The 27,344-nt window shown below is 41.7% G+C and overlaps 2 protein-coding genes across 3 annotated transcripts in view; one reads left to right on the top strand and one right to left on the bottom strand.

Moving 5' to 3' along the window:
• Window positions 1–4,944, top strand: part of taf13 (TATA-box binding protein associated factor 13) — a 12,684-nt gene extending 7,740 nt beyond the window's left edge. Inside the window, exons 3-4 of the mRNA XM_063050638.1 lie at window positions 1,561–1,658; window positions 3,364–4,944. Of these exons, the coding sequence (XP_062906708.1) occupies window positions 1,561–1,658; window positions 3,364–3,534 (269 nt within the window). The 3' untranslated portion in view covers window positions 3,535–4,944. The remainder of the gene's footprint in view (window positions 1–1,560; window positions 1,659–3,363) is intronic.
• On the bottom strand, window positions 4,893–27,344 carry popdc2 (popeye domain containing 2). Of its 2 annotated transcripts, none has more exons than XM_063050636.1 (4): window positions 26,696–27,336; window positions 16,020–16,128; window positions 14,812–15,148; window positions 4,893–5,031 (listed from the first exon to the last, which is right to left on the bottom strand). In XM_063050636.1, the coding sequence occupies exons 1-4, from the start codon at window positions 27,187–27,189 to the stop codon at window positions 4,958–4,960; spliced, it is 1,014 nt and encodes a 337-aa protein (XP_062906706.1). In that variant the 5' UTR covers window positions 27,190–27,336; the 3' UTR covers window positions 4,893–4,957. The 2 variants fall into 2 exon arrangements, with proteins under 2 accessions (XP_062906706.1, XP_062906705.1); XM_063050635.1 differs by having other exon boundaries at window positions 4,894–5,031; window positions 14,676–15,148; window positions 26,696–27,344.

The raw sequence follows: 27,344 nt of genomic DNA, 5'->3' as shown, positions 1-27,344 counted from the left end.
CAGGCCAGCAAACATCTTAATTTTATGTGTATTCTCGTAACACTTCCCCCCTTTAAGGATTTTTACCGGGAGGTAAAAATTACAAACATGACTACATTATTTGATACATACACAATATACATCTTTATCAGCTATTTGGCTAACACAGCGAGTTTGAAGCTGTCAACACCTTGACAGACAGTCATCACATTTTCTGTTCCTTTTACACGTGTTATTAATAATCCCTTAGACCAGGTTCCAACTCAGCAAACTTCATAGTGGCCAAAAACACTGATGAATTGCGACCAATGTAACCTCTCATTTGGTTTTGTCCCGGACCACAACAACAAGGGTCGTCCCATTCCGACTCAATTTTCTCTCGCAAGGGCTTAGTAGGAGGGGGACGGGTATTGACCGCAGAGTTATTGCAAAACTTCCTGCAGTACCCCACCATCTCCAAGAGCCTTCTGAGGGCCCTCTTGTCTGTCGGGGTTGGGAGGTCAGCGATAGCCTGCACTGTAGCTTGCATCACTGCCAGCTGCCCCTGTGTCACCACAATTCCCAGGTAAGTGACCCTCGTGTGGCCGAATTCATTTTTTTCAAGGTTCACTATCAAACTGGCTTCAGACAGCCGTATTAAATTGCCAATACACACCTCTGTGTTCATCAGCCCTTTAGTCACTGAATTACTCAAAAAATATGGGTGTTGTTTACTTGGCTGCCCTATTGTAACCACAATCACCCAACGTCCCAGTTCTTTGCATTTCCTCGGGACAATCAAACACATGGGTGCGAGTCGTTTAATTACTCCTTCAACAATCCTCTACACTATCTACAACACCACCAACCTTTGTGTCATCTGCAAACTTGCCAACCCACCCATCTACCCCCACATCCAGGTCGTTAATAAAAATCACGAAAAGTAGAGGTCCCAGAATAGATCCTTGTGGGACACCACTAGTCACAATCCTCCAATCTGAATGTACTTCCTCCACCACAACCCTCTGCCTTCTGCAGGCAAGCCAATTCTGAATCCACCTGGCCAAACTTCCCTGGATCCCATGCCTTCTGACTTTCTGAATAAGCCTGCCGTGTGGAACCTTGTCAAATGCCTTACTAAAATCCATATAAATCACATTCACTGCACTACCCTCATCTATATGCCTGGTCACCTCCTCAAAGAACTCTGTCAGGCTTGTTAGACATGATCTGCCTATGAAATCATATTCTACTCCCCAGGTTGTCATTTGTAGTCATGTTAGTGTATCAAGTACTCTTTGAATGCATTAAAAATAGAAATTAAATGTTTCTACCTCATGGGCACTGAGTTCCATCTGAGAACAATGTCCGTGGCTCCAGCCACTCAACACATCTTCCCCCTCTTTCCAATCATTGCATATCCTGTCACTTTCAGCAGATTAATCTGTTTAATATATATTAATTGCCTTAATGTAACTTTAGTGATGGATATTACTTAGCAAAATTTCAAGTGAAAGTTAAATCTAGGCATTTGCAGCAGACCTTGAACATTTACTAGGTTATAACAGCTGGCATTTTGAAATTTATGTTCTTTCCAAACAGTGAGATGTATGATGTATGGCTTTGGAGATGACCAGAATCCTTATACTGAATCAGTGGACATCCTGGAAGACCTTGTCATAGAATTTATCACTGAAATGGTGAGTTAGCTACACAGATTGTTGTCTGAAAATAAGTTTAATTATTCACAATGGCATGTAGAGTTTAAATTTGGGAGAACATGCTGCTGAAAACAGACTTGTTCAATTCAAATAAAGTTGTGAAAATTCTTCACTCAATAGTGAATCAAAATTTGCCTATGGAATTCAAAGATACCAAAAAATAAAATTTTAACAGATCAGCCTTGATTGATTTGCAACTTTGTGGGAACACTATCTGATGAGTCTCAAGGCTAACTCCCTATTAAAATTAGTACTTGTATTGTCTTCTACATCCTTTCATGCAATGCATGATGCCAGATCATGATAATTTTACTTGCTTTATAGTTCTTTTGACAATTATTTTAAATCTGGCTGTCGAGCATGAATTTCTATATTTATTCTATTTCATTTGCTTTCTCAATGTCCAAACTAGATTATGCTTTCATCACTTGTCTCATTTGCAAGGATGGTTTTCATAGTGAGTTGCATTGGTTACGGTTTTTCCTCTCTCAGTTTCTTGATATTTGCTTCCTGTCAAGTGAAGCCTCCAAGCCATGTTAGAAGGTTGTATATTGACTAATGACTTTTTTTAGAGAAGGATCACCAAGGTCTGTTAGGTGTTAAGGTAATTCCTGACTAACATTATTAATGTTGAAATAAAGGTAGCTTGGGAAACTTGGAACATACCTAATTTGTTTGCTAAATGGGCGGGGGTGGGGGGTAGATTTGCAGCATGCGAGAGCTCTGTTGCTTGACAATCTGTTTGGGTCACTTACTGCATTCGGTGCTCCCAGTATGGCCTCCTGTACGTCAGAGAGACCCGACATAGATTGGGAGACTGCTTCGCCGAGCATCTATGCTCCGTCCGCCAAAATAAGTGGTATCTCCCAGTGGCCACTCATTTTAATTCCACATCCCATTCCAATATGTCCATCCATGGCCTCCTCCACTGTCATGATGAGGCCACACTTAGGTTGGAGGAACAACACCTTATATTCTGTTTGGGTAGCCTCCAACCTGATGGCATGAACATCGATCTCTCAAACTTCTGGTAATGGCACCCACCCCCCCCCCCACCTCCATTTTCCATCACCTCATCTCACCCAGCTGTTTGCTCATCCTTCCCCCTCCAGGTTTCACCTTTCGCCTGGTGGTTCTCCCTCCCCTCCCCCCACCTTTTAAATCTACTCCTCAGCATTTTTTCTCCAGCCCTGCTGATGGGTTTCGGCCCAAAATATAGACTGTACTTTTTTCCATTGATGCTGCCTGGCCTCCTGAGTTCCTCCAGCATTTTGTGTGTGTTGATTGACAATCAGCCTGATTTGCTTGCCTCTCCTGAAGGAGTGGGATTGACATTGGGTTCTGCAACTCAATTAGTCAGATGTAACTCAGCGAGCATCCAAGCTCCATGTTGATGAACAAAAGCTCCAACAATAGAGAATCGTATTAAACTCTGAGGGAATAGAATTTTTTTTTCAACATTTCTGGATATGCTGTGCCAATTTGTTCAAAACAATTTGTACAGTTTATTTATGACAAACTTCATTTTAAGTATATCAGATTTGTATTATTGCCTTCTTGAATCTTGGGTTATTTCAAGTCTTAGGGCTATATCATCATCTGTTGCAAATATCTTTCTAAATAATTGGTTGAAATTCTTGATTTTTAACATGAAATTGATATTGTAATTTTTTTTACTGCTTAGACACACAAGGCCATGTCAATAGGACGTCAGGGGCGAGTTCAAGTAGAAGATATTGTCTTTCTCATTCGTAAAGATCCCAGGAAGTTTGCAAGAGTGAAAGACTTGCTGACAATGAATGAAGAATTGAAACGTGCTCGGAAAGCTTTTGATGAAGCTAATTATGGCTCTTAGTTTCAGAAGGTTACATGTCACGGAGTAAATGGTAACTTAGAAATACTTGCCTTTAAAACATTTACTTAAAGCACAAAGTTCCACTCTGGGTCCCGTTGCAAGTAGTCTATGGTAGGATAAGATGTAATGATAATTTGTTCAGATGGAGCAGTAAAATTTGGCTGTGTCCAGCAGAGAGAGATGCAGATTTCTTTCCTTTTGTCTTCACAATGTAAACATTGTTATTGGCTGAGGAACTGAATGGAGCAATTCTTGTAGGCTGTCTTTAAAAGATTTATGTATATATCAGGAAAAATATATAGCACAGTAACTGTAAATTGTCCTGTTTGCTGTAGTAACTGTTACTGAAATTTGATGCTAATGAAAAACAGATAGTGAAGTGGAATTGGAGGGCAAGAAGTAATTGAACCAGTAATATACTCTACCCATTTTAAAGTGATAAAATAATGTCCATACTAACTTATAATAGGAAAATATTATGTATGTATTTTGCAACAGAAAGTGACAACAATACTTATCTTGCAGTCATTACGCCCTCCTGCAACTGATTTAAGGGGTAAGGTGCAAAGATAGTTTAACTATTTTATGTATAATATTTCCATTATGTTGATATTTCAATGCATAATGTTGACAGAAAGTATGCATTAGCAGTATTTGTATAAAGGCATAAATTAAAATATTGCAAGGCACTTTATTGGAGCATTACATCAAATTATGAGTACCTTGATTATATTTTAGCGGCTACATACTTAATTTGGCTCTAGGTATTGGAATGAAAATATTTTATTCAAATTTGGGAGCCTCTCTAAGTCACATATAGTTATTATTATTTCCATGAATAATATTGAAATAAAAACATACAAAATACTGTGCATATTATAGTTTATTACAATTGTGTGACCTGTAATTTTTCACTAACCATAAAATGTACAATGTCATTTAGAATTTTACATTTGATAAAGTCTCATTTCAATACTTGAGTATCTTCATTTTGGCACCATCATAATCGAGGCAGATTGTGCAAGAGGTTTCCATTTGGTTTGATGGCAAAATTAATATTGCCCAAGACTCCTACCCAGTATTTCAATGGAATATATGAAAATGTGCCTTTTTAAAGTACCCTGCTATTTTCCTCATAGCAGACTTTTAATTAACTTGGATACAATAAAATTTAATTCAGTTTTATCATCATTATTCCATTAATCCTCAAGAACAGAATTTCACTGAACTGCTGCAGATGATGAATTAGATGCAAGTTGCTGATAGTACTATCTGATTGCTTATTTAGAATATCAGTGAAGCCACATTAAAATAAACATGGAGCTGCATGACTATAAATTACATTTTTTAGTCTTTTTGATGTTCATCGAGTAATAATTTTTTAATGATTCCCATGCCATGTTCATTATCTTATCGGTGGTGTTCAGAGCTCTGGGGTCTGAGTAGGAGCCAGTGGAGCATATTTCTTATGAATACTACTCCCAGAATTGTTCGTACCTGCAGGGAAAAACACAGTAAATATAAGATGAGGATAAGATGTTTTCCTAACAAAAATAAGTACATTTTCATAGTCCTTGCATTTAATGTAATTTAACATTGAATATTTTTCTTGAAGTTGCCTTTGAAATAGTTTATGGGAATTTGTAATCATATGACCATTAGCAAGTCCATTATACACCTCCAGATTAATACTTATGTAAGTGTTCAATTGGATTGAGTTTATACAGCAATGATAGTACTTTCCACAGATTATCATTGATACTAAGTGCTTGTTAAAGTTTATTATTAATGTTAGAAATGATGCTATCCTTTTACAGATATTTCTAGTTCTTATAATAGGTAACTCCCATCTCTATGTGGAAGCAGCTGCTGTTCCTGTAGCATTATTGACATTCCAGTTGTGATATACATGAAGCATATCAAAGCCAACAGGCACATAGGACAAAAAGTAATCATAAAGGTATTAGAACACTTCCTATCAAAAATATAGTTGCATTTAGCTCAAGAATATTAAACTAATCTTAGATTAGTTAGTGCTTCCAAAATATGATTTGACTGCTACTTTTATTTCACAGTGGGAGATCATATTAAAGTTTACTCAATGCAGTAATTGTGAGAAAATGGTCAGTCATCCAGGTTTTTATACAACATTGTCCATTACATGATGTTGTTCTCAATATAAAATAGTTAAGATTGGAAAACTTTGTTTTATGGCATGAAAACAGCTACATTAAACCCACTATCATCTTCCCCCACCTTTTCAGCCTACATCTTCTTCTCTACCACTTCCCCCAACTCCAAGATTTAATACAAACTTAATCAGGGTACTTTCTATCTTTGGTGTTGCATCAGTTTGCTACATTTTAGAAACGTCTAAAAACAGATGTCACGCATGGAAAGCAAACACAAGTTAACTGAAACTTTTAGGATACTTACTTCCTGGTTTACATATCAGTTCACAACATCACCACATCCCTTTCATTTTGATGGATTGATAAAATTTAGGCCAATAGGTGCATAATAGAAAAACTGGGCCAGAAATCTAAATAAAAATTTGATACTTTAATGTGATATCAGGAAAGAGCTTTGTTATCCATGAACACCTGAGGGAAAATATACAGTATTGCATTAGATTAACCATGTAGACCTTGCTATGAATGTTAATAGAATTGGGCAATCAGATAAATAGAATTTACATATCCAATTTCTGGATTACTTAACTACAAATTATGAATTACTTATCGTGTAATTGATGGTGTGCCACCGAAGAACTATGTAGACTCCACTAAGAATGTTAACAATCCAGAAATATTTGACTGCCTGATTAGTATCCTTGAAATAGAAGTTATCTAGCCAATTTCTGGATCATGTAAAAGAAAATCTGGAATTCCTACATTATGAAAGACTGAAAATAAGGTCATTTATCAAAGAAACAAAGTTGAATCACTCTTTATTGTTAATGTGATATCACTATATATAGATAAAAGTTATTGAAATGACTATCCATTAACAAATATGGTAAAATGACAAATAAAAAAATTAAGGAGCCAGGGGTTAGCCATGTTCTCCTTTGAGTCTGCTCATCCATTTTGTCAGGTTATGGGTCAACCTTTGGCTCAGTACCACTTTTTTGTACTTAGTATCCATTGATTACTTTAATATCTTAAAAAAAATTGGTAACTATGCCTTCACAAGCCTTCTGGTTAGGCCATTATATTATCTCCTTGATAAAGAAATTTCTTCTGACCTATCCAAAATGGCTAAATCCTTATTTTAATTCTATGTCTCCTGGCTACTGACATCCTAACCAAGTAAAATTGCAAAGCTGCACCTACCCTGTCAAGTTCCTCACCTATTTTGTATGAATCAATGAGATCACCTCTCATCCTTTTAAATTCAAAAGAGTAAAGGCCTAATGCCATATCACAAACCCACCAACCCAGGATGTAAGTATCCATCTAAGAGTTCAAACACGACAAAGTAGGGAGTGACTCAATTCTACCATAGAAATAAATTAACACCAACAGGCTGTCATTAAATTCACACTCGTTCAGCATTCATGTGCCAGTCACATTTGGATAATTTCAGATTGTTACGTAAATGAAATGGAAAAGTCACCTTGTGCAGTATGGGGTGTTTACCTGCATTTGTCTTGCGTCAAAATATATCAGAATATGTAATTTACATTGCATCGGTCTATAATGGTGTACATTAATGAAATTTAGTTTCCCACAAAGAAGAACTGCAATTCCACATTATCACGTCTTCAAACATCTATAAAGACCTTCACATAAAAATATTGTCCAATTACAGCTAAATGCAGTATGTTATAACTATTTATACTCTTAAGATATGTCTAGAAAATGTAATATCAATAAGTGTTTCCTTTCTATAGGAAGTTTACATTCAGATGAAACTGAGAAGTATCTACAGGCAATGACGACACACAAAGGTTAGGATGTTTGATCCATTGTTTAATTACTTTCAATATTGGGCAGTTTGTGTGTTTTAGTGTCTTTTCAGTCACCTTTCTTGACAAATGAAAAATGCAGATAAAATTCTAATAAAGGTGAAATAATTTGTATTTACATTCTGTTTTATCTTAAAACCATTTTGTAACTGAATACTTCGAGTATCATCATTGCCTTGAAGGCAAAATTATGAATTTCCTTATAATACGGCTAAACATTAATAATATAGAATTGATTGAAAGCAAGTCAAAGATGCAAAGTTGTGGTTTAATGTTGTGGGTGCTGTTTGTAAGCCTTCCCACTAATCTCAATCCCTGCCTCTCAAGAAAGATGGGGTGGGGAAGAGACATAATTTTTCTGTTCATTCAGACTTTAGCACACTATCATATATGTCAAAACATTTTCCTGAAACCTGACTACATCAAACAAACATTCTGTGTAAGCAGAGCATGTCACAAATCAAACCACAAAAAAAAAATCACTTTTCTAAACTTGGCATTTTGTCTGTTGTACCTTTGCCAACAGATTTGAAATCTAGTCTTCATTCCAATGTGCAATGTGCCACTCTAATCACCCATAAAACACAACTCCACAATATTGTTATATTGTTTTATACTTTGCTGCAAAATTTCTTCAGTTTACATAAGAAACAATATGATTTGGGGCATATTGATTTATTTATTTATTGAGATACGGCACTGTGTAAGCCCTTTGAGCCATACCGCCCAACTATCCCCCAATTTAACCTGAGCCTAATCACAGGACAATTTACAACGACCAATTAACCTACCAACCGGTAAGTCTTTGGACTCTGGGAGGAAACTACAGTACCCAGAGGAAACCCACACGGTCACTGGAAAATGTACACACTCATTACAGGCAGCGGGAATTGAACCATGGTCACTGGCACTGTAAAGCATTGTGCTAACAACTATGCTACTGTGCAGCTCCATTTTCCATCAGAATGATTACAGGAGAATTCTGGACACAATTATTGTGCATCAGAAATGAAGGAACTTGAAAATCTATGGCAATGTTGATTCCTTGAAAGAAATTTTCAAAACTACAGAGTTTTTTTGGCAATACATAACAATTTAAGGTATCATTGAAGAACTAGCTGAATCAAGGGGGTATAATTTTAAGGTGCTGAGTAGTGGAAATGGCAGATACATTAAAGAAACACATATTAAATGCTGGAGGAACTCTGCATGTCAGGTAGCATCTATGGAAATAAATAAACAGTTGACATTTCAGGCCAAAAGCCTTGGTCAGGACTGAAAAGGAAGGGGGGAGACTCCAGAATAAAAAGGCGGGGGAAGGGAAAGGAGGCTAGGTAGAAGGTGATAGGTGAAGACAGGTGGGTGGGAAAGGTAAAGAGCTGGAGAAGAAGGAATCTGATAGGAGAGGAGAGTGGACCATAGGAGAAAGCGGTCCTGGGGGAAGTGGTAGGCCGGTGAGAAAAGGTAAAAGGCCAGAGTGGGGAATAGAAGATGACGGAGGGGGAGAGAATTTTTTTTTTTAAGCGTAAGGAGAGACATTAAAGACACTTAAGAGACTCTTAGAGAGGCTCATGGATGAAAGTACTGTAAAGTGGAGGGCTATGTGAGAGGGAAAGGTTTGATTGATCTTGGAAAACCATAGGCTGAGTCAGTGGTGGAGGCAGATACACTAGTGAAGTTTAAGAGACTACTGACAGGTATACGGAGGAATTCAAGGTGGGGGGTTATATGGGAGGCAGGGTTTGAGGGTCGGCAAAACATTGTGGGCCGAAGGGCCTGTAATGTGCTGTACTATTCTATGTTCTACGAAACACTACCCTTTTCAACATTACTGCCATCTTTTAATTTACTGTTGAGATGACAGCATTTGTTATGAAGATGCATACATGGTCAATTCTTAAATAACAGGGCATTGTGGTACTGTTGTCCTTTGATGGTGGTGCTTGCATGAACATGTTCGAGTAAGGATCATGAAATTCCTACATGATGAAAGAACAATGATAACTGATTGTTTTTTCCCCACTTTTAGTAACATAGAAAACCTACAGCACAATACAGGCCCTTTGACCCACAATGCTGTACCGAACATGTACTTACTTAGAAATTACCCATAGCCTCCACCACCATCGCCGGCAGCCCATTTCATGCAGTCACCACTCTCTGCGTAAAAAAACTTACCCCGATATCTCCACTGTACCTACTTCTAAGCAGCTGAAAACTGCCCTCTTGTGTTAACCATTTTCCAACTTGATAGAGGTTGTAGGAATATACTCTATGTGCTGAAAATGGACATAAGTCTACACTAAGTCTCCTAGAAGTTTTCTTCTGGTGAAATTTTCAGGGAATAAATAGCAGCTTTTAAATCACATACAGTACTGTGCAAAAGTCTAAGGCACATATATATAGCAAAGGTGCCTAAGACTTTCACACAGTACTGTATTTGTCAACATGGAGTGGAGAGCGAGTTTGTAAATCTGATGAGAGCAAAGAACGTTGGAATGGTGAGGGTGGAGCGCTGCAGGAGGGGTATCAGACAGGTGGCAGAGAAAGAGCCGGGGGCTGTGGGTGGAGTGGGTGCAGACACACCCAGCCCTGAAACACCGGTCAAGATCATTTCATTCCAAACAATTGATTTATTGATTATTACAGAATGTCTCTGTGGTGCTTCCTGCTTCCTCCCCTCTTCCTTCTCCTTTTCCCAACCATGATCCCCCTCTACCTGCCCCCTTCCCAATCTCAGTCCACAATAGAGACCCATTTCAGAATCAGGTTTATCATCACTCACAAATGTCATGAAACATGTGTTTTTGTTGCAGCAGTACAGTGCAATATATAAAATTACTACAATACTATGCAAAGGTCTCAGGCAGGCTAACTTTATATATGTGTACCTAAGACTTTTGCACAGTACTGTAATAGTTGAAGGAGTAAGCTTTTCCTTGCAAGATTTCTTGACAATGCTCATAGTCTACTTGAATGTTGGATATCAATCTTTCTAATTGATGAATGCCCCACTGCAGAGTACCACAGGTGCATATTTTCAAAATAAGGCATCCTGGATTTTGCATAAAATGTGCTGAAGTTATTTCATTGACAAGCAGCTTGGCAGTCAATCACTGATCCTTGTGTTCTGTGAACTGATGCAGACTGGATTTTGTTCTAGATATTTCAAAGTGATAATGCTGCTAGAATACACAAAATAAAGAGAAGTGTCATCTTGATAATAGCAAATGCACTCTGCTGAAGAGAAATACAAACATCAATGTATGCTTGTATGGCCTGTTTTAACATTTCTTTAATAATGGAAAAGATCTTACATTGCCCCAGAATCTATCGGCCCAGGTCTCTCTGCAACTTTGATTCTTTCAACATGACTACACCTGTGACTGTGAAGCTTATCTCAGTATACTTTGGCTTAGGGGCCGTCTTTGCTCAGGCAGCCATTTGAACTCGCTGACTGCTGGTCAGTCACTCCGATGCCATCATAGTTATGAGTGTGATTGGGGCCATTTCTTCTTTGGGGCATATTAAAAATAAGTTGCATTTAAAAATCTAAAAAAGTACCCACATGCTATCAATTTAAATAATCAAAATTAACAAATAATAGTATTATAAATACTTATTTTCCTTCCAGAGCCAATATCTTCCATTGATTTGAATGGAGGCTGGCATTCTAGTGCCAAGATTTAAATTGGCTTGTGTTCACCAGGTAGATTTTTCCAGCTATTAAGCTGGGAGGAATGCAGAAGATTGAGATGGCCTGGCCTATTGGACTTTATGGAAAGTCCAGTGAATCAGAATGGGGCAGACAACAAGGCAACAAGAGCAGGACAGAAGATCGTCTCCATCAATTTAGACTAATATCAATTTTGAAAAACTAGGATTCCTGGAAGTCCCAGCATTAGTTCTGACATTAAAGCAAAAAATAGCCCCAAATTTTCTCCAAGTACTGCAACAGGATTGGAAGCCCGTACCTTGTTAAATATATACACTGGATTCCAGTTAATTGGGACACATCAGGACCAGTACATTTTGGCCCAATTAAGCAGCTGCCCCAGTGAGTTGAAGTTTCATGGAAATAGTTAAAAAGCTATAAAAAAGACTACCTACCATTTAACTGAGTAACAAATTATGTATATAAATGAAATACAAAACAAATTAGAGCACTACCAATGAACTGTGTGTGTGTGTGTGTGTGTGTGCGCGTGCGCGCACGCGCGCGCGCCCTTAATTCCTGATGGAGTCGTGATGGAGTCGTCGGGGCGCCATCATGACAAGCTTTTTGCACCCATCTTTTTGATATGCTCATTGTATGGCATGTCTTGGGCATCTGAAACCTGGCTGAGCCCATCCCTCTCCAGGTTTTTTTTAACAAGGTCGCGTTTTTAGCTCAACACTCAACTCAGGCACGGATGGAGAGCATGCAAGGGAGCCGGCCGGGTTCAAACTCGGGTCCTTTCACCCCGAAGTCCAGCGCTAATGCCACTACGCCACCAGCCAGCAATGAACTACAGTACTATAAAACTGTGCATTAGTTCCCAATAGTTATTGTCGGAGTAATTCATCCAGTGGTCACTGTTGTGTATAGGGTGTCTAGGGAGGGGTAGTACCTCTGGTGAAGGGGCTTCTCGTGTCCATTCTGGGGCAGCTCTATCACCTTTGGTCACCTCAACTCTCACATTGCTGCAAGTAACATTTTGCATGTGATAGTGGTCACACCCCGGTTTACCGCTTCGACAGGTGAGCTTAGCTGGTGGACCTCATGCCTTGGTGAATTTGCAGCATGAAGTCAGCTCTGGTGGACTGGGCTGATGAGATCAACAGTAACGTCCAATGGCCAAGAAGGCAGTTCCACAAAACTTTCTGGAGAGCAAAGGGCATGGTAAGGCACAGAAGAAGTTATAGTTATCCACTGTAACTAAGAAGACACCGGTTTGTGACGACTACTTCTACCACTGGACACGGACTTCTGAGGTCGAGATAGTGGCTTTTCCACTTTAAAATTCTTCCGTACGGGTTTCACTGTCATCACCAGATATGATGGATAACCAACTCTCTGCCGTGTTCTTTTGATTGACTGTAAATTAACAATATTAGTGTAGACACCTAATACAAGTGATGAATTGCATTCGAGGACTGCATCTTCCAAATCTCCATTTTCATCTGTAAAATTCAAGATGATTGTTAATACCTTCAATGTCTCCATAGTTCCTAACTTGCTGAAGTAGTGAAATCGTTTTCTTTTCACTCCCAGCCATTTCTGGTATCTCTAAGCCTGAATGCTTGAAATTGCAGTGAACTAAACACTTCTAAATTGTCTTACTGCTTATTTCTCACCAACTATCCTGACAAAAATCACTGCTTTCTGACCAGAATCACATGTAGCTGATGTTATTTAAAAACTATTTGCTCTAAGCATGATGAGGTACTTAATGGCCACACAAGTACATGTGACTGACCATCTCCTGTTCCAACTAAACAGCACAGTATCCCAAATAAACAAAGGGAATCCCATCTATTTTTTCAATTGGTATTTGTTCTTTAAGAGTTGTCCCAAATAAGCAGCTGCCCTGCCTTAACCAATGCCCCAATTAACTGACATCCACTGTATTTATAGAACATATAGAATAGTACAGCACAGTACAGGCCCTTCAGCCCACAATGTTGTGCCGACCGTCAAAGCCTGCCTCCCATATAAGCCCCCACCTTAAATACCTCCATATACCTGTCTAGTAGTCTCTTAAATTTCACTAGTGTATCTGCCTCCACCACTGACTCAGGCAGTGCGTTCCATGCATCAAACACTCTCTGAGTAAAAAACCTTCCTCTGATATCCCCCTTGAACTTCCCACCCCTTACCTTAAAGCCATGTCCTCTTGGATTGAACAGTGGCGCCCTGGGGAAGAGGTGCTGGCTATCCATTCTATCTATTCCTCGTATTATCTTGTACACCTCTATCATGTCTCCTCTCATCCTCCTTCTCTCCAAAGAGTAAAGCCCTAGCTCTCTTAATCCCCGATCATAATGCATACTCTCTAAACCAGGCAGCATCCTGGTAAATCTCCTCTGTACCCTTTCCAATGCTTCCACATCCTTCCTATAGTGAGGTGACCAGAACTGGACACAGTACTCCAAGTGTGGCCTAACCAGAGTTTTACAGAGCTGCATTATTACATCGCGACTCTTAAACTCTATCCCTCGACTTATGAAAGCCAACACCCCATGAGCTTTCTTAACTACCCTATCCACCTGTGAGGCAACTTTCAGGGATCTGTGGACATGTACCCCCAGATCCCTCAGCTCCTCCACACTACCAAGTATCCTGCCATTTACTTTGTACTCTGCCTTGGAGTTTGTCCTTCCAAAGTGTACCACCTCACACTTCTCCAGGTTGAACTCCATCTGCCACTTCTGCATCCTATCAATGTCTCTCTGCAATCTTTGACAATCCTCTACACTACAACACCACCAACCTTTGTGTTGTCTGCAAACTTGCCAACCCCCACATCTAGGTCATTAATAAAAATCATGAAAAGTAGAGGTCCCAGAACAGATCATTGTGGGACATCACTAGTCACAATCCTTCAATCTGAATGTACTTCCTCCACCACGACCCTCTGCATTCTGCAGGCAAGCCAAAAATAGATAACGAGTAGGCTGTAGAACCGAACTTGTCTTCCTAAAATGGGAAAAGAACTTTCTAATAAATTGAAAATTAAAACATTGCAGATGCTGAAAGCTTGAAACAAAAACTGAAAACACTGCAAATGTTCTGCAGGACTAGTAGCATCTGTGAAGAGAGAAACAATTCCAGGTTGCCAACCCTTCATCAGACTTTCTTTACAAGTAGAACTTCCAATAAGTTATTGTGAGCATGAAAATGATGCATGTTTTAAGTCTTAATCCTTTGGATGACATCATTTCCTAATTATCCCAAACATCACCTGTTTGGTAAGATAAATAAAACAATAAAAGATTAAGTTTCATGCAGAGTATTAAAAGGAAACTATTTTAGTACAAATTAATACTGTATGTCAACCACAGCAGGACACCCCAACTGATCAAGGATAGTTTTTTCCACTTACCACATATATAGTGGTCCAGAGAATCAGAGAGCCAAGTTAGTTTTTTTTAGATGTAGTGGTAAACTTTGAAGCAGCAATGTACTTACACATGAATGGACAGACACAAGGTTTTATCACATTTACTGGATCATTATTTCATGTACTCTTTTTCACTGGTATATTCCATAAATGATCCAGTCATATCTGCAAAGTCTTCCAGAACTAGGCTGGTTGAATCCTCACCCAAAAGGTCGCTGTGATCTCCACTTGATTTTTTACAGGGAGATTCTTGAGGATTAAATGACCTCTGAGAAACATGATGGGGACTTTCTGCGATCTTCTCTTTCTCAGATTCAACAGAAGGTGCCAATACATGATAAAGACTTGGTAGACGGATATCGTAACGGACCCCGCCCCTACAGTAGAGCTTGTCAATAAGTGAGTAAAGTTTGTCTGCAATGTCATTTCCTAGCAGAACAGTGAATAGGCGTGCAATATAGTGGTGTTTAGCCAAGAGCAGATACAACTTCCTTCTCTTCCATGTCACATAGCAACAGTCTGTTTCTGCTGTCAGTGTCACCTGAAAAACAGATACATTGGTACATGACGGAGTTATATCAGAAGAATTTAATTCCAAGTACCACCAAGTAATGATCTGCATGCATGCAGTCTGTAGACGAATTGTGTACTTCTAAGTTTCTTTTCCATGATACTATTTTCACAAAGTCATGACTCAAAGGAGCTATTCCAAATGATGTCAAGAAAATCAGGAGAAATACACCCAAAATTTACCACTATACAATTCCAGCAGTCAAAGAAAAAAACATCCTGCTGAGAATGTTATTTATAACATTATCTCTTATAGGTACAGATGGGGCCAAGAGTTTGGGCCACAAACAAATCTTAAGGAGATTAAATCCATTTTTAAAGCTTTATTTGGTAATTTTACATTGAATGTGCTTTAATAATGAGTATTTAAAATGTAACTTTGTGATTTCCTGTTTTCTGCCTCCTCGATCTAGAGAACAAACAAGGCCACAAAGTTCATCAAAGAATTGATCATCATTTTAATTTAATTTTAATTATCTGTTCCTGCCAAGTTCTGTATTAACACTTTTAAACCAGATTAAAGAGATTTCTGGGCATCCCATGACAATGCTAATTTTATAGTAATAACAATGCACTATTCCACTTGCAAGATAAATAAGGGTGATCCTAAGCAAATATTTTTTTTCTTGTTGGAAGAGTCAAGTTTGGCTCTTGGTTTATCTTTTCATAAAATATTCCCACACCATATTGAAGACTGCCAATATAAAGTTCTCCAGCCTGCCCATAGATGACCATTAAAATATATAACTACAAGATAGCTATCATTTGTCCAAAACTTAAATTATTAACTTGGTGATTCACCTTAAGCACAAAAAGTAAAAAGAAGAAGAAAGTTGTATTACTTGAAAACTGCCCTCTTCACTTGGTCGCAGAGATTCCCATTCTGGAGAGTCAAGGAACTGATAGGGAAAGATATAGTGCAGAAACTGCTGATCATGAGAAACACGAATCCTATAAAACACAAGATATTTTTGTTGCCATTACCAAATCTGTACTTTTTATATATTTTTTTAAGTAGTAGCATATTTGGAAGTTGTTTCCTCTCCATGCCATACAGTACAGGGGTATATACAGGCATGGTATTCTCTTAGCTCTACTAAATTCAATGTATAGTCAGGACCACTTAACTTTAAATTGTGAGCATTGTTTGTCTTCACTATTTTATAATATGATTCATGGTTCATTAGTTACATTAGGGACACTAGCCACTAGACACTAGAATACTACAGCACAGTACTGGCCCTTCAGCCCTCATTGTGCTGACCCATATATTCCTTAAAGAAAAAGTACTAAACCCACACTACTCCGTAACCCTCTATTTTTCTTTCATCCATGTGCCTGTCCAAGAGGCTCTTAAATACCCCTAATGTTGAGAATTGTTGCAAGGTTGGCTTGCGAGATATGGTGCATCTATGCCGGAAACATCGACTGTCCATGATGCTGTCTGACCCACTGAGTTCTTCCAGCTCCTTTGTGCCTTGATCCATTTTCCAACATCCGAAGTCTCTTGTGTCTCCTGTCTGTACATATTTGAAACTGCTCGAAATTACACTTTCCATGGTCAAAGACTACCAGCATAATTAAATAGATTATTCTGGAGTAATTTGGCTGTGCAGAAAAAGGGCAAACTGTAATATATTTCTCTCAGACATTCCTCCTATAATCATCTTTTAAAAAATGAGCTAGAAATTGTGAGTACTAAAAAAGGCACTTTACAGAAATTTTGTACAGCGGTTTTCTGCAAGACCATTTGCCAACAGTATACGTCGTATTACAGTCTACATATTATAGGCAGAAATGTCTTTCGCCTGGTAGGTAAGTGAAGCTATGGATCACAATCAGGGAGGTGGATATGGAGGATAGTAGTAAAGATGATGCAAAATCAGAGTTTAGAAATGACTGGATGTTGGAAGGGATGATAGTCGACAAGTGTTTGCCTTCCAAGCTAATGAACTGAACACATATGGGTGGCAATGATGCAGCAACACACACGAAATGCTGGAGAAACTCAGCAGGCCAGAAAGCATCTATGGAAAAGAGTCAACAGTTGATGTTTCAGGCCAAGACCCTTCATCCCTTCATCAGGACTGACTCATTTGTGGACAAGCATTGGGTTCAGAGGTTCAAAGACTCATTTATTATCCAAGCACGTATCCATATACAACTCTGAATTTAATCTTCTCTAGATAGCCACGAAATAAAGAAAGAACATGAAAGTCTTTCAGAGAGAAACATCAAACCTACCCCACCCAGAAACACACAAAAAACAGCATCTCAATCATCAACCCCCAATACCCCTCCATTTGCACAAAATGGAATAAGAACTTTGACCTCCCCCCAATGACCACTCCCTCACACAAAAAACTAACAGAACACCAACCCCACCAAAACCACTCCCCTCACACAACAAAAGAGGTAAGGAACGGGTGCTAAGAAACACAGAATGTAAAAACTATGAGTCTGAAAAAGTCCACAGTCCATAAACACAATAGTCCAATCTATAACCTCAGAACCATGATACCATCCTCCTATATCACAGATATTCGTTGAAATGCGAGGGACACCACACAAGCGCAGAGGCCTACTCACCTATCACAGCGAGCCACTCAGCGTTAGGCCATTCACAGATTCCTTCTCCAAGAAAAACTGTTAACCACATTACTACATGGAAGACTGGCTCTGGCAAGAAAGGGGGTTATTGTGGGACATCTAACTACTGCAGCATTGTGCTGATACTGGAAACCTGAAATAAAGACTGGACTTGGTGAAAATACTCATCCAATCAAACAGCATCGATGAAAAGAGTTAAAATAATTGAGCCCCTTTGTCAGGACTAGGCAGAGAGTGGAAAAAGTGATGGTTTTAAATTGCAGGGAAGGAGATATGAGAAATGGATGGAGGGGATATCTGTAATAGAAATAGACGGGGAGATATCTGTAATAGAGATAGACGGGGGAATATCTGTAAGGGACAGGCAGAGAGAATATCTGTAATAGAGTGAGGTCAGTTCAGATAGTTTGCTGAGGGCAATTCAAGGTTAATTACAGTTCTTTATCTGTGTTATTTGCTGCTTATGATATGATTGTTGGACATGCCCACCATTTCAGGCCATACTAGTGGTGAGAGAATAACTCAGCCAACATCACATGTAGATGATTTACAGCCTGTTGTGATACAGAGAGAAAAATTTGGAAAATCTGATACTGAGTCCAGAAGGTACAACACGCCCAAATACTTCAGTTCTACTCAGTACCCTTTCTGTTTATCTGGTTCATTGACAACTGCATTGGATTGGTGCTCCTTCCTGAAATGTTATTAGTTTTTCTGCTAATTTCCACCCTACTCTCATGTTCACGTGGTTCTTCTTTGACTTTTACTTTCCCCTTCTAGATCTCTTTATTTCCACCTTGGGAGATAGAATGTAAATCTACAGATTCCCATAGCTATCTTGAATATACTTCATCTCATCCTTCCTGTCACCTCATTCTCCCTGTTCCTCCATCCTTATCACAGTTGCTCTAAAGATAGACTTTTCACAAAGGTATATCTGAAATGTCTTCCTTCTTCCAACTAAACTGTGCTTTCCCCCACCAGAGTGGACAGGGCCAATGACGTCAAGCATATTCAAACATCTCTGTTGTCATGCCTCTCCCACAGAGAGAAAGGACCGAGTTCTCTGATGCTCACCATCCACCACATTCAATGGATTATCCTTCACAAGTAGAATCATTCAGAGAGTCGTAGAACACTCCAGCATAGAAGCAAGCTGCAGTGGAGTAGTGGAGGTATAATTTGTCCGTCTCTGCTGATCACCCCATCCTTGACTAAGCTGTTCCACCATGAACATGATCTGTTTTGGGTCAACATGATGCTTTCAGATCAGGTCATGCACAGCACATACCTCCGCCATACCTCTCAGGTGTGTTTCTGAGGTACAGGGGCTAGCGACCCTTGTGCCTGTTTTGTGTTTTATCGCTGAGCAGCAGGGAACTATCTGATTGGCCTGTCAGAGTTCTCTTTGGGAACTAGTTGACTTGATCAGTATTTCTGATCTGGCTATTGTTCACGATTGCACTTAATAAAAAAAAAGCCTTTTGGGTCAGCTAGTCCATGTCGAGCTGTTATTCTGCCTAGTCCCATTGAACTGCATCCAGATCATAGCCCTCCATAACTCTCCCATCTACGTGCCTAACTAAACTCCTCTTAAATGTTGCAATTGATCTGCTTCTGCTACTTAAACTGGCAGCTCATTCTACACTCACACTGCTCTCTGGGTGAAGTTCGACATAAATATTTCACCTTTCACTCTTAACCTATGACCTCTGGTTCCAGTCTCACAAAACCTCAGTGGAAATTGCCTGTTTACATTAACGCTATCTATACCCTTGCCCAGGCCTTATAGACCTTGCCCAGGCCTGCGCCCTGGAGAGGACACTCCAGCGTCGCTTCACCGCGATGGCACAACATGGAAAGCGGCAGTCTGCCGTTTATAAGCCTGCGCTCAACTGGCATAGAGCAAGGCACCAGGGGTTGCTTTTGACAGAGGGAGAGACCATCATGTCTCACTGGACAGCTACCGCCTGCCTCAAACTGGGCAGCCCCCAGCCAATTAGGTGCTGTCCCGCCACAGTCCGCCCACTCCACTGGGTGCATGGGACTTAGGGATACAAGTGGCCCGAACTGTGGATTGTAAATGCTGCACCAAGCACAACCAGAAGACAAAGAAAGAAGCCAGCACTCAGATCAGGATGCTGGAATATACGGACCATGACAACTGGTATAGCAGATGACCTTCGGGAGATCAGTGACACACGCAAGACAGCAGTGATTAACAATGAACTGTCGAGACTCCAAGTGGATATCGCAACGCTCCAGGAGACACATCTCGGAGAATCGGGAACCCTACGTGAAAGAGACTATACCTTCTTCTGGCAGGGGAAGGGCTCAGACGAGACCAGAGAGCATGGTGTCGGCTTTGCCGTGAAGATCTTGCTGCTGAAGATAGTAGAGCCTAGCGAGAAAGGGACAGAGCGGATTTTCTCACTTCGACTCCACACATCCGACGGGCCTGTCAAACTTGTCAGCGTCTATGCCCCAACCCTCTACTCTACACAAGACACAAAGGACAAGTTCAACGACCAGCTGTCAATGATGATACAGGAGATCCCAAGTCAGGAACAGTTGCTGCGACTTGGTGACTTCAACACCAGAGTGGGCACCAACCACGACTCCTGGCCAAGCTGCCTGGGGCGGTATGGGATTGGCAGCATGAATGACAACAGGCAACGACTGTTCCAGCTTTGCATGCTCCACGAATTGTGTGTCACCAACACCTACTTCCAGACCAAAGCTCAGCACGAAGTGTCTTGGCGGCATCCCTGCTCCAAACACTGGCACCAGCTAGACCTGATAATCACAAGATGTGGTCACCTGAGAAATGTGCTCATGACTCACTCCTTTCAGAGTGCCCATTGCGACACGGATCACTCTCTGGTTTGCTGCAAGATCAGACTTCGGCTGAAGAAGATGCACTACGCCAAGCCTCCAGGCAACCAGCACATCGATGCCAGTAAGACACAACACCCAGACAAAGCTGCAGAGTTCATCAAGTCACTGGAGGATGCTCTCCTTGCAGACCCACCAAAAGGAGATGCTCAGCAGAGATGGGACTCTCTCAGGGACGCTATCCACAGCACTGCACTCAAGGCCTTCGGGAAGAAACGGGGCAAGAGACAAGACTGGTTTGAAGCAAGCTCAAGTAAGCTCACCCCTGTCATCGAGGTGAAGCGTGTTGCACTACTAGAGCACAAACACCACCCCACCCAGGCAACACTGCAAGCGCTAGGGACAGCAAGAAGCAAGGCCCAGGAAACGGCCAGATGCTGTGCAAATGACTTCTGGCTACAATTATGCGAATGCATTCAGTCATCATTTGACACAGGCAACATCTGTGGAGTGTACGAGGGGATCAAGAAAGCCATCGGGCCAACCCAGAGCAAGACAGCACCATTGAAAACCATAACAGGCGAGACCATCAATGACAAAGGCAAGCAGATGGAGAGATGAGTGGAGCATTACTCTGAACTCTTCTCCAGAGAAAACAGCATCTCAGACAGTGCACTAGACGCCGTGGAATGCCTGCCTGTCATGGAGGAACTTGATGCATTGCCGACTGCCGAAGAGCTGAGTAAAGCCATCGACAGCCTGCCCACTGGGAAGGCACCAGGATTGGATGGCATTCCACCAGAGGCCATCAAATGTGCAAAGGGCGTCCTGCTAAACCACCTGTACAAACTACTGTGCCAGTGCTGGATAGAGGGAGCAGTGCCGCAAGACATGAGAGACTGCAACATTGTCAGCATATACAAGAACAAAGAGGACAGGAGCGACTGTAACAGCTACAGGGGAATCTCCTTGCTAAGCATCGTTGGGAAGGTCTTCGCCCACGTGGTCCTGAACAGACTGCAGAACATAGCCGAAAGGGTATATCCCGAGTCTCAGTGCAGTTTCAGGTCAGAACGCTCCACAATCGACATGATCTTCTCCCTTTGACAGCTACAAGAGAAATGCAGAGAGCAAAGACAACCACTCTACGTCGCTTTCATTGACCTCACGAAGGGCTTTGACCTTGTGAGCAGAGGCGGCCTGTTCAAAATCCTCGCCAGGTCTGGTTGTTCCCTGAGGCTCCTCAGGGTAGTTCAGTCATTCCACACAGACATGAAGGGTGTCGTTCAGTTCGACGGCTCTTCTTCGGAGGCCTTCAACATCCGCAGCGGTGTGAAGCAGGGCTGTGTGCTTGCCCCACCCTGTTTGGCATTTTCTTCGCAGTCATGCTGAAGCATGCTTTTGGAACATCAACTGATGGTGTCTACCTCCACACCAGATCGGACGAGAGGCTGTTCAGTTTGTCCCGGCTGAGGGCAAAAACCAAGGTTTGTGAAGTACTCACCAGGGACATGTTGTTTGCAGACGATGTGGCACTGGCAACACACTCTGAAGAGCAACTGCAACGCCTCATGGACAGCTTCTCAAGAGCCTGCCAGGACTTCAGCTTGACCATCAGCCTGAAGAAAACCAACGTGTTGGGCCAAGGCGTTGAACACCCCCCCGCCATTACCATCAACAACTACGAGCTGGAGATAGTTCACGAGTTTACATACCTTGGCTCCACCATCACGGACAGCCTCTCCCTAGACCCCGAGATCAATAGACGGATCGGACGAGCAGCCTCAACATTCGCCAGGCTGACAAAGAGAGTCCGGGAGAACAGAAAGCTGACGACGCACACCAAAGTTGCAGTCTACAGGGCCTGCGTCCTCAGCACACTGCTTTACGGCAGCAAGACCTGGAGCCTCTACTACAGACAAGAGCGGTGTCTCAATGCCTTCCACCTTCGCAGCCTGAGACGCATCCTGGACATCATGTGGGTTGACTGAGTCACCAACAATGAGGTCCCGGCCCGCGCCCAGATACCCAGCCTCTTCACTCTGCTCCAACAATGCCGTCTCCGCTGGCTGGGCCACGTACACCGCATGTCAGACCGGAGGATCCCAAAAGACCTGCTGAACAGGGAACTGGCCTCCGGCAAGAGAGCACCAGGGCAGCCCCATCTTCGTTTCAAAGATGTTTGCAAGAGAGACATGAAGTCACTGAAAATGTACATCGAGAGGTGGGAGGACATCGCAAACGATCGCTCTCACTGGAGGCTGGAACTTCGCAGAGGTCTAAAAAGAGGAGAAGAGAGGCTGAGGCTGCTGAAGAAAAGCGCACTCGTCGGAAAAACAGCACCAAGATAAGACCGGAGGACAGTGCCTTCAAGTGCAGTTGCTGCAGCCGAGACTGTCACTCCCGTGTGGGACTCTACAGCCACAAAAGACACTGCTCCAACACAGACTGAAGCAAGACCTTCCAGGCGCAGATCCATGGTCTCGCGAGACTAACGGATGCCACCACCAACCTATACCCCTCATTATTTTTTATACCTCTACAACATCTCCCCTCATTCACCTACACTCCAGGGAATGAAGTCCAAACCTGTTCAACCCTTCCCTCAGGTACCTCAGGTCCTCAAGTTCTGGCAACATCCTTGTAAATTTTCTCTGAACTTTTACAATCTTATTGATATCTTTCCTGTAGGTAGGTAACCAGAAGTGCACACAATACTCAAAATTTGGCCTTACCAATGTCTCATATAATTTCAACATAACATCCCAACTCCTGTACTCAATGCCTCGAAGGCCAATGTTCCAAAATCTCTCTTTATGACCCTATCTACCTGTGATGCAACTTTCATGGAATAATGGATCTATATTTCCAGATTGCTCTGTTTTACCACACTCCTTAGCATCCTACCACTCACGATGTGAATCCTACTCTGCCTTGTCCTCCTGAAGTGCAACACCTCACACTTGTCTACATTAAGTTCCACGTGCCGTTTTTCAGCCCATTTTTCCAGCGGTCCAGATCCCACTTCAAGCTTTGATAGTCTTCTTCACTGTCCACTAGGTCCCCAATCTTGCCATCATCCACTAATTTGCCGATCCAGTTTACCACATTATCATCCAGATCGTTCATTATGGATAGCAAACAACAAAGGAACCAGCTCTGATTCCTGCTGCACATCACTAGTCACAGGCCCCCATTTAGAAAGGTAAGCATCCACTACTTCTCATCTGGATTCTCCTGTGAGGCCAATGTTGAATCCAAATTATTACCTCATCTTGAATGCAAAGAGACTGAACCCTCTTGACCAATGCCCATGCAGGACTTTGTTAAAAGCCTTGTTAAAGTCCATATATTCAACATCCACTACCTTTCCTTTCACCTTCAATAGGATTCCTCCACCAGAAAAATACCCTCCCCCCATCCCCCACTATTTCTAGATTTCTAGATTCTAGGACTGTTCCCTTCACAACTCCCTGGTCTGCTTTACCATCACCAACAACCCTTACTGCTCAATGGTTCTTTCTGTTGCAGCTAATGTCCTTTCACCTCTTCCCTTCCAACCATCCAGCCACCCAAATGGTCTTTATAATTGAGGCAGCAATTCAAATACACTTCTTCCAATCAATATACTGCAATCAGTATTCGTAATGTGGTCTCCTCCACACTGGAAAAACAGAACGTGGAATACCTTCTGTGGAGCACCTGCAATATTTGCAGGAGTGACCCTGAGGGACCTGTTACCTGTTTCTTTAATCATTCAGCTGCCCCTAATCTGCTCTTTTAATAGGTGGGTAGGTACATTTAATGTCAGAGAAATGTATACAATATACATCCTGAAATTCTTTTTCTTCACAGACATCCACAGAAACAGAGAAATGCCCCAAAGAATGAATGACAGTCAAAACATTAGAACCCCAAAACCCCCCCAGCTCCCCCTCCCACACACAAGCAGCAAGGCAATGACCCCAACCTCACCCCCACCAGCAAAAAAACATCAGCACCCTGCACCGGGCACTCAAGCGTGCAGCAAAGCGTCAATAATCTCCTGCAATATTACAATAAGGCTTGTGGAACAACAACTCATACCCCATCTGAACACACTGGAGCCATCTGGATTTAATATTAAACTTTCCAACATCAAGTAACTGCTTTCTCTTTCTGTATGAGAATAGACCGTTTCTGTTGTAAGTCATCCTTCTGGGAGACTGGTTTAATTATTCTTTCTGCTTTAGTACAGCCTGAGCTGCTGAGTATGTTTCACAGCCTTGCTAGCAGCAAAACATAATCAAGACACCAAACAATCATCATGCACAACACGCTGGAGGAACTCAGCAGGTTGGGCAGCATCCATGGAAATGAACAGTTAACATTTCGGGCCAAGACCCTTCATCAGGACTGAAGAGGGAGGGGGCAGGGGAAGGTCGGGGAAGGATGGGAAGGAGAAGGCTGGTAGGTGCCAGGTGAAAAACCAGTACGGGGAAAGATCAAGGGGTGGGGGAGGGGAAGTAGGAAAGGTGAAGAAGGAATAGGAGAAAGCACAATGGGTAGTAGAAGGAGGCAGAGCCATGAGGGAGGTGATAATCACCCTCTAACTGCCTCCTTTCATCCATCTGAACTGGTTCCACTCTATCATAGATATTTTCTCTGTACTGTCCAACCATTCCACTGTCTCTCTTTAAACATCAACTCTCTTTCCCATTTCTTTCAAAGGTTTTCTTACTTAACACTGTTTCATTTTCCACAGATGCTGCCTTACCTGCTGAGTGTTTCCAGCACTATCTTGGTTGCAACTGGTGGTTTAGTTTCTTGCGTTCTCTGCCTTTTCCTTCTGCCCCACATCAGAGACTCCGATAGAGATATGAACTTGCACTTAATCAATCTGAACCATTGTATTAATACACCAGAATCAATCTGAACCATTGTATTAATACACCAGAACTCTACTCGATGTACCAAGATTCATTAATTTAATTGCCTTTATTTACTCTAAGGAGTAGCCACATAATAACAAAATCGTAGGTAATAGTTAACAAAATTTTGAAATATTTTATAATGCTTTACACAACATGAACACAAAAACATGCATAAACATGAGAAATTCAGCGGATGCTGGAATTGCAAAGTAACACACAAAAGACTGGAAGAACTAAACAGGCCAGGCAGCCTCTATGGAAATGTATAAACAGTTGGCGTTTCAGACGAAAACCCTTCTTCAGGACCTGCAGGATCTTGACCGGAAACATCAACTGTTTATTCTTTTCCATAGAAGCTGCCTGACCTGCTGAGTTCCTCCAGCATTTTGAGTGTACTACAAAAACACACAATTCACTTCAGTGTTTGCGAACATCACACCCACGATCTCCAATATGTGAACTCAACACAGACTCACATTAACTATGTCAACTGAGTCAAAATTGGGAATACTCATGTTAAACATTTTACCTTCTATCATTTTGGTACTCAGCTACATACTTTCTACCTTTTACACAATACAGAGAAGGTTGGACGACCATAAAAAATAATTCAATCACTAACAAAAGAAAATCTGCAAATGCTGGAAATCCAAGCAACACACACAAAATGCTGCAGGAACTCAGCAGGCCAGGCAGCATCTCTGGAAAAGAGTACAGTCGGCGCTTCGGGTCCAGACTCTGCTTCAGGACCTGAAGGGTCTTGGCCGGAAACAGCAGCACTTTACTCTTTTCCATAGAAGCTACCTGACCCGCAGAGTTCCTCCAGCATTTTGTGATTGCTGATAAAAAAAAATTGTCCTTTTTGTCAAAAAACTGTATTTATCCCCCTCATTAAAAAATCGGAATTCCGTGTGTTTTTCTGTTTGCACAGCTGTGGAAAAAAAATACATCGAGCAGAGGCATTTAGCAAAGATTTAGCAAGTATTTCAGAATATGACCGTCCGCTTCAACCTTAGTATCGTGTAGAAAAACAGAGATTTCTCAAAACCTATGAAATTTAAATTTTGCGTGACTCTACAAAGTAAGTGAAAACACTCTACGTAAAATGTGCTTCTGTGGGAGGAACACTTGGGTAAAGGGGCGCCCGCGCTCCCACCTACCTGCCCGAGAGCAGCAGCGACAGGCGATCGATCGCCGTTTTCCCCTCCACGGCGTAGTTCTGATCGCGAGCGAGGCTCATCACTTCGGCATCGCAGCATCTCACGATCTCCTTGTAGACGTTAAGGGGCACCTCCAGAGGCCGAAACATAGCTTTATAAAGGTTAATGAAGTCCTCATCGAAAGTTACCTTCCGGAGCCGGTAGCCAATGTGGGCGAGTTGGACCAAGCACAGCGCAAAAAGTAGCAGGCTCCAAATAAAGATATCCACCCCGCAGGCATCGACCCAGCCCCAGAGAGACTGGATGAAGAACCCAATGCCAATAAGGCTGAAAATATAGACTAGTCCGAAAAAGCCGCTCCCGCTCATGTAGCCCAGCGTGAACATGACATTAGCTAAGTGGAAGATGGCTCCCTCACTCCCATACTTCAGAACCTTGCAGTCAGCGCCGTCGTACAAAATAGTTTCGAGGAAACTCGAGTTTTCCCTCAACATTTTTCCGCTTGAAACTTAGGAGATTTAAGTTCCTGAACTAACCGAGCGGTAGCCCAGCCTGGCAAAGAAAAAGCAGCGAGTTTGCGTGTACGCTAGGGAGAGCGCGACGAGCGAGAGGGGGAATTTGTCTTGGCAACAGAGCTAAGTTACAGAGA

Source organism: Mobula hypostoma, chromosome 6 (assembly GCF_963921235.1).
Source record: "Mobula hypostoma chromosome 6, sMobHyp1.1, whole genome shotgun sequence".
Classification (NCBI taxonomy): domain Eukaryota; kingdom Metazoa; phylum Chordata; class Chondrichthyes; order Myliobatiformes; family Myliobatidae; genus Mobula; species Mobula hypostoma.
This window is presented reverse-complemented; position numbering and strand designations above follow the sequence as displayed.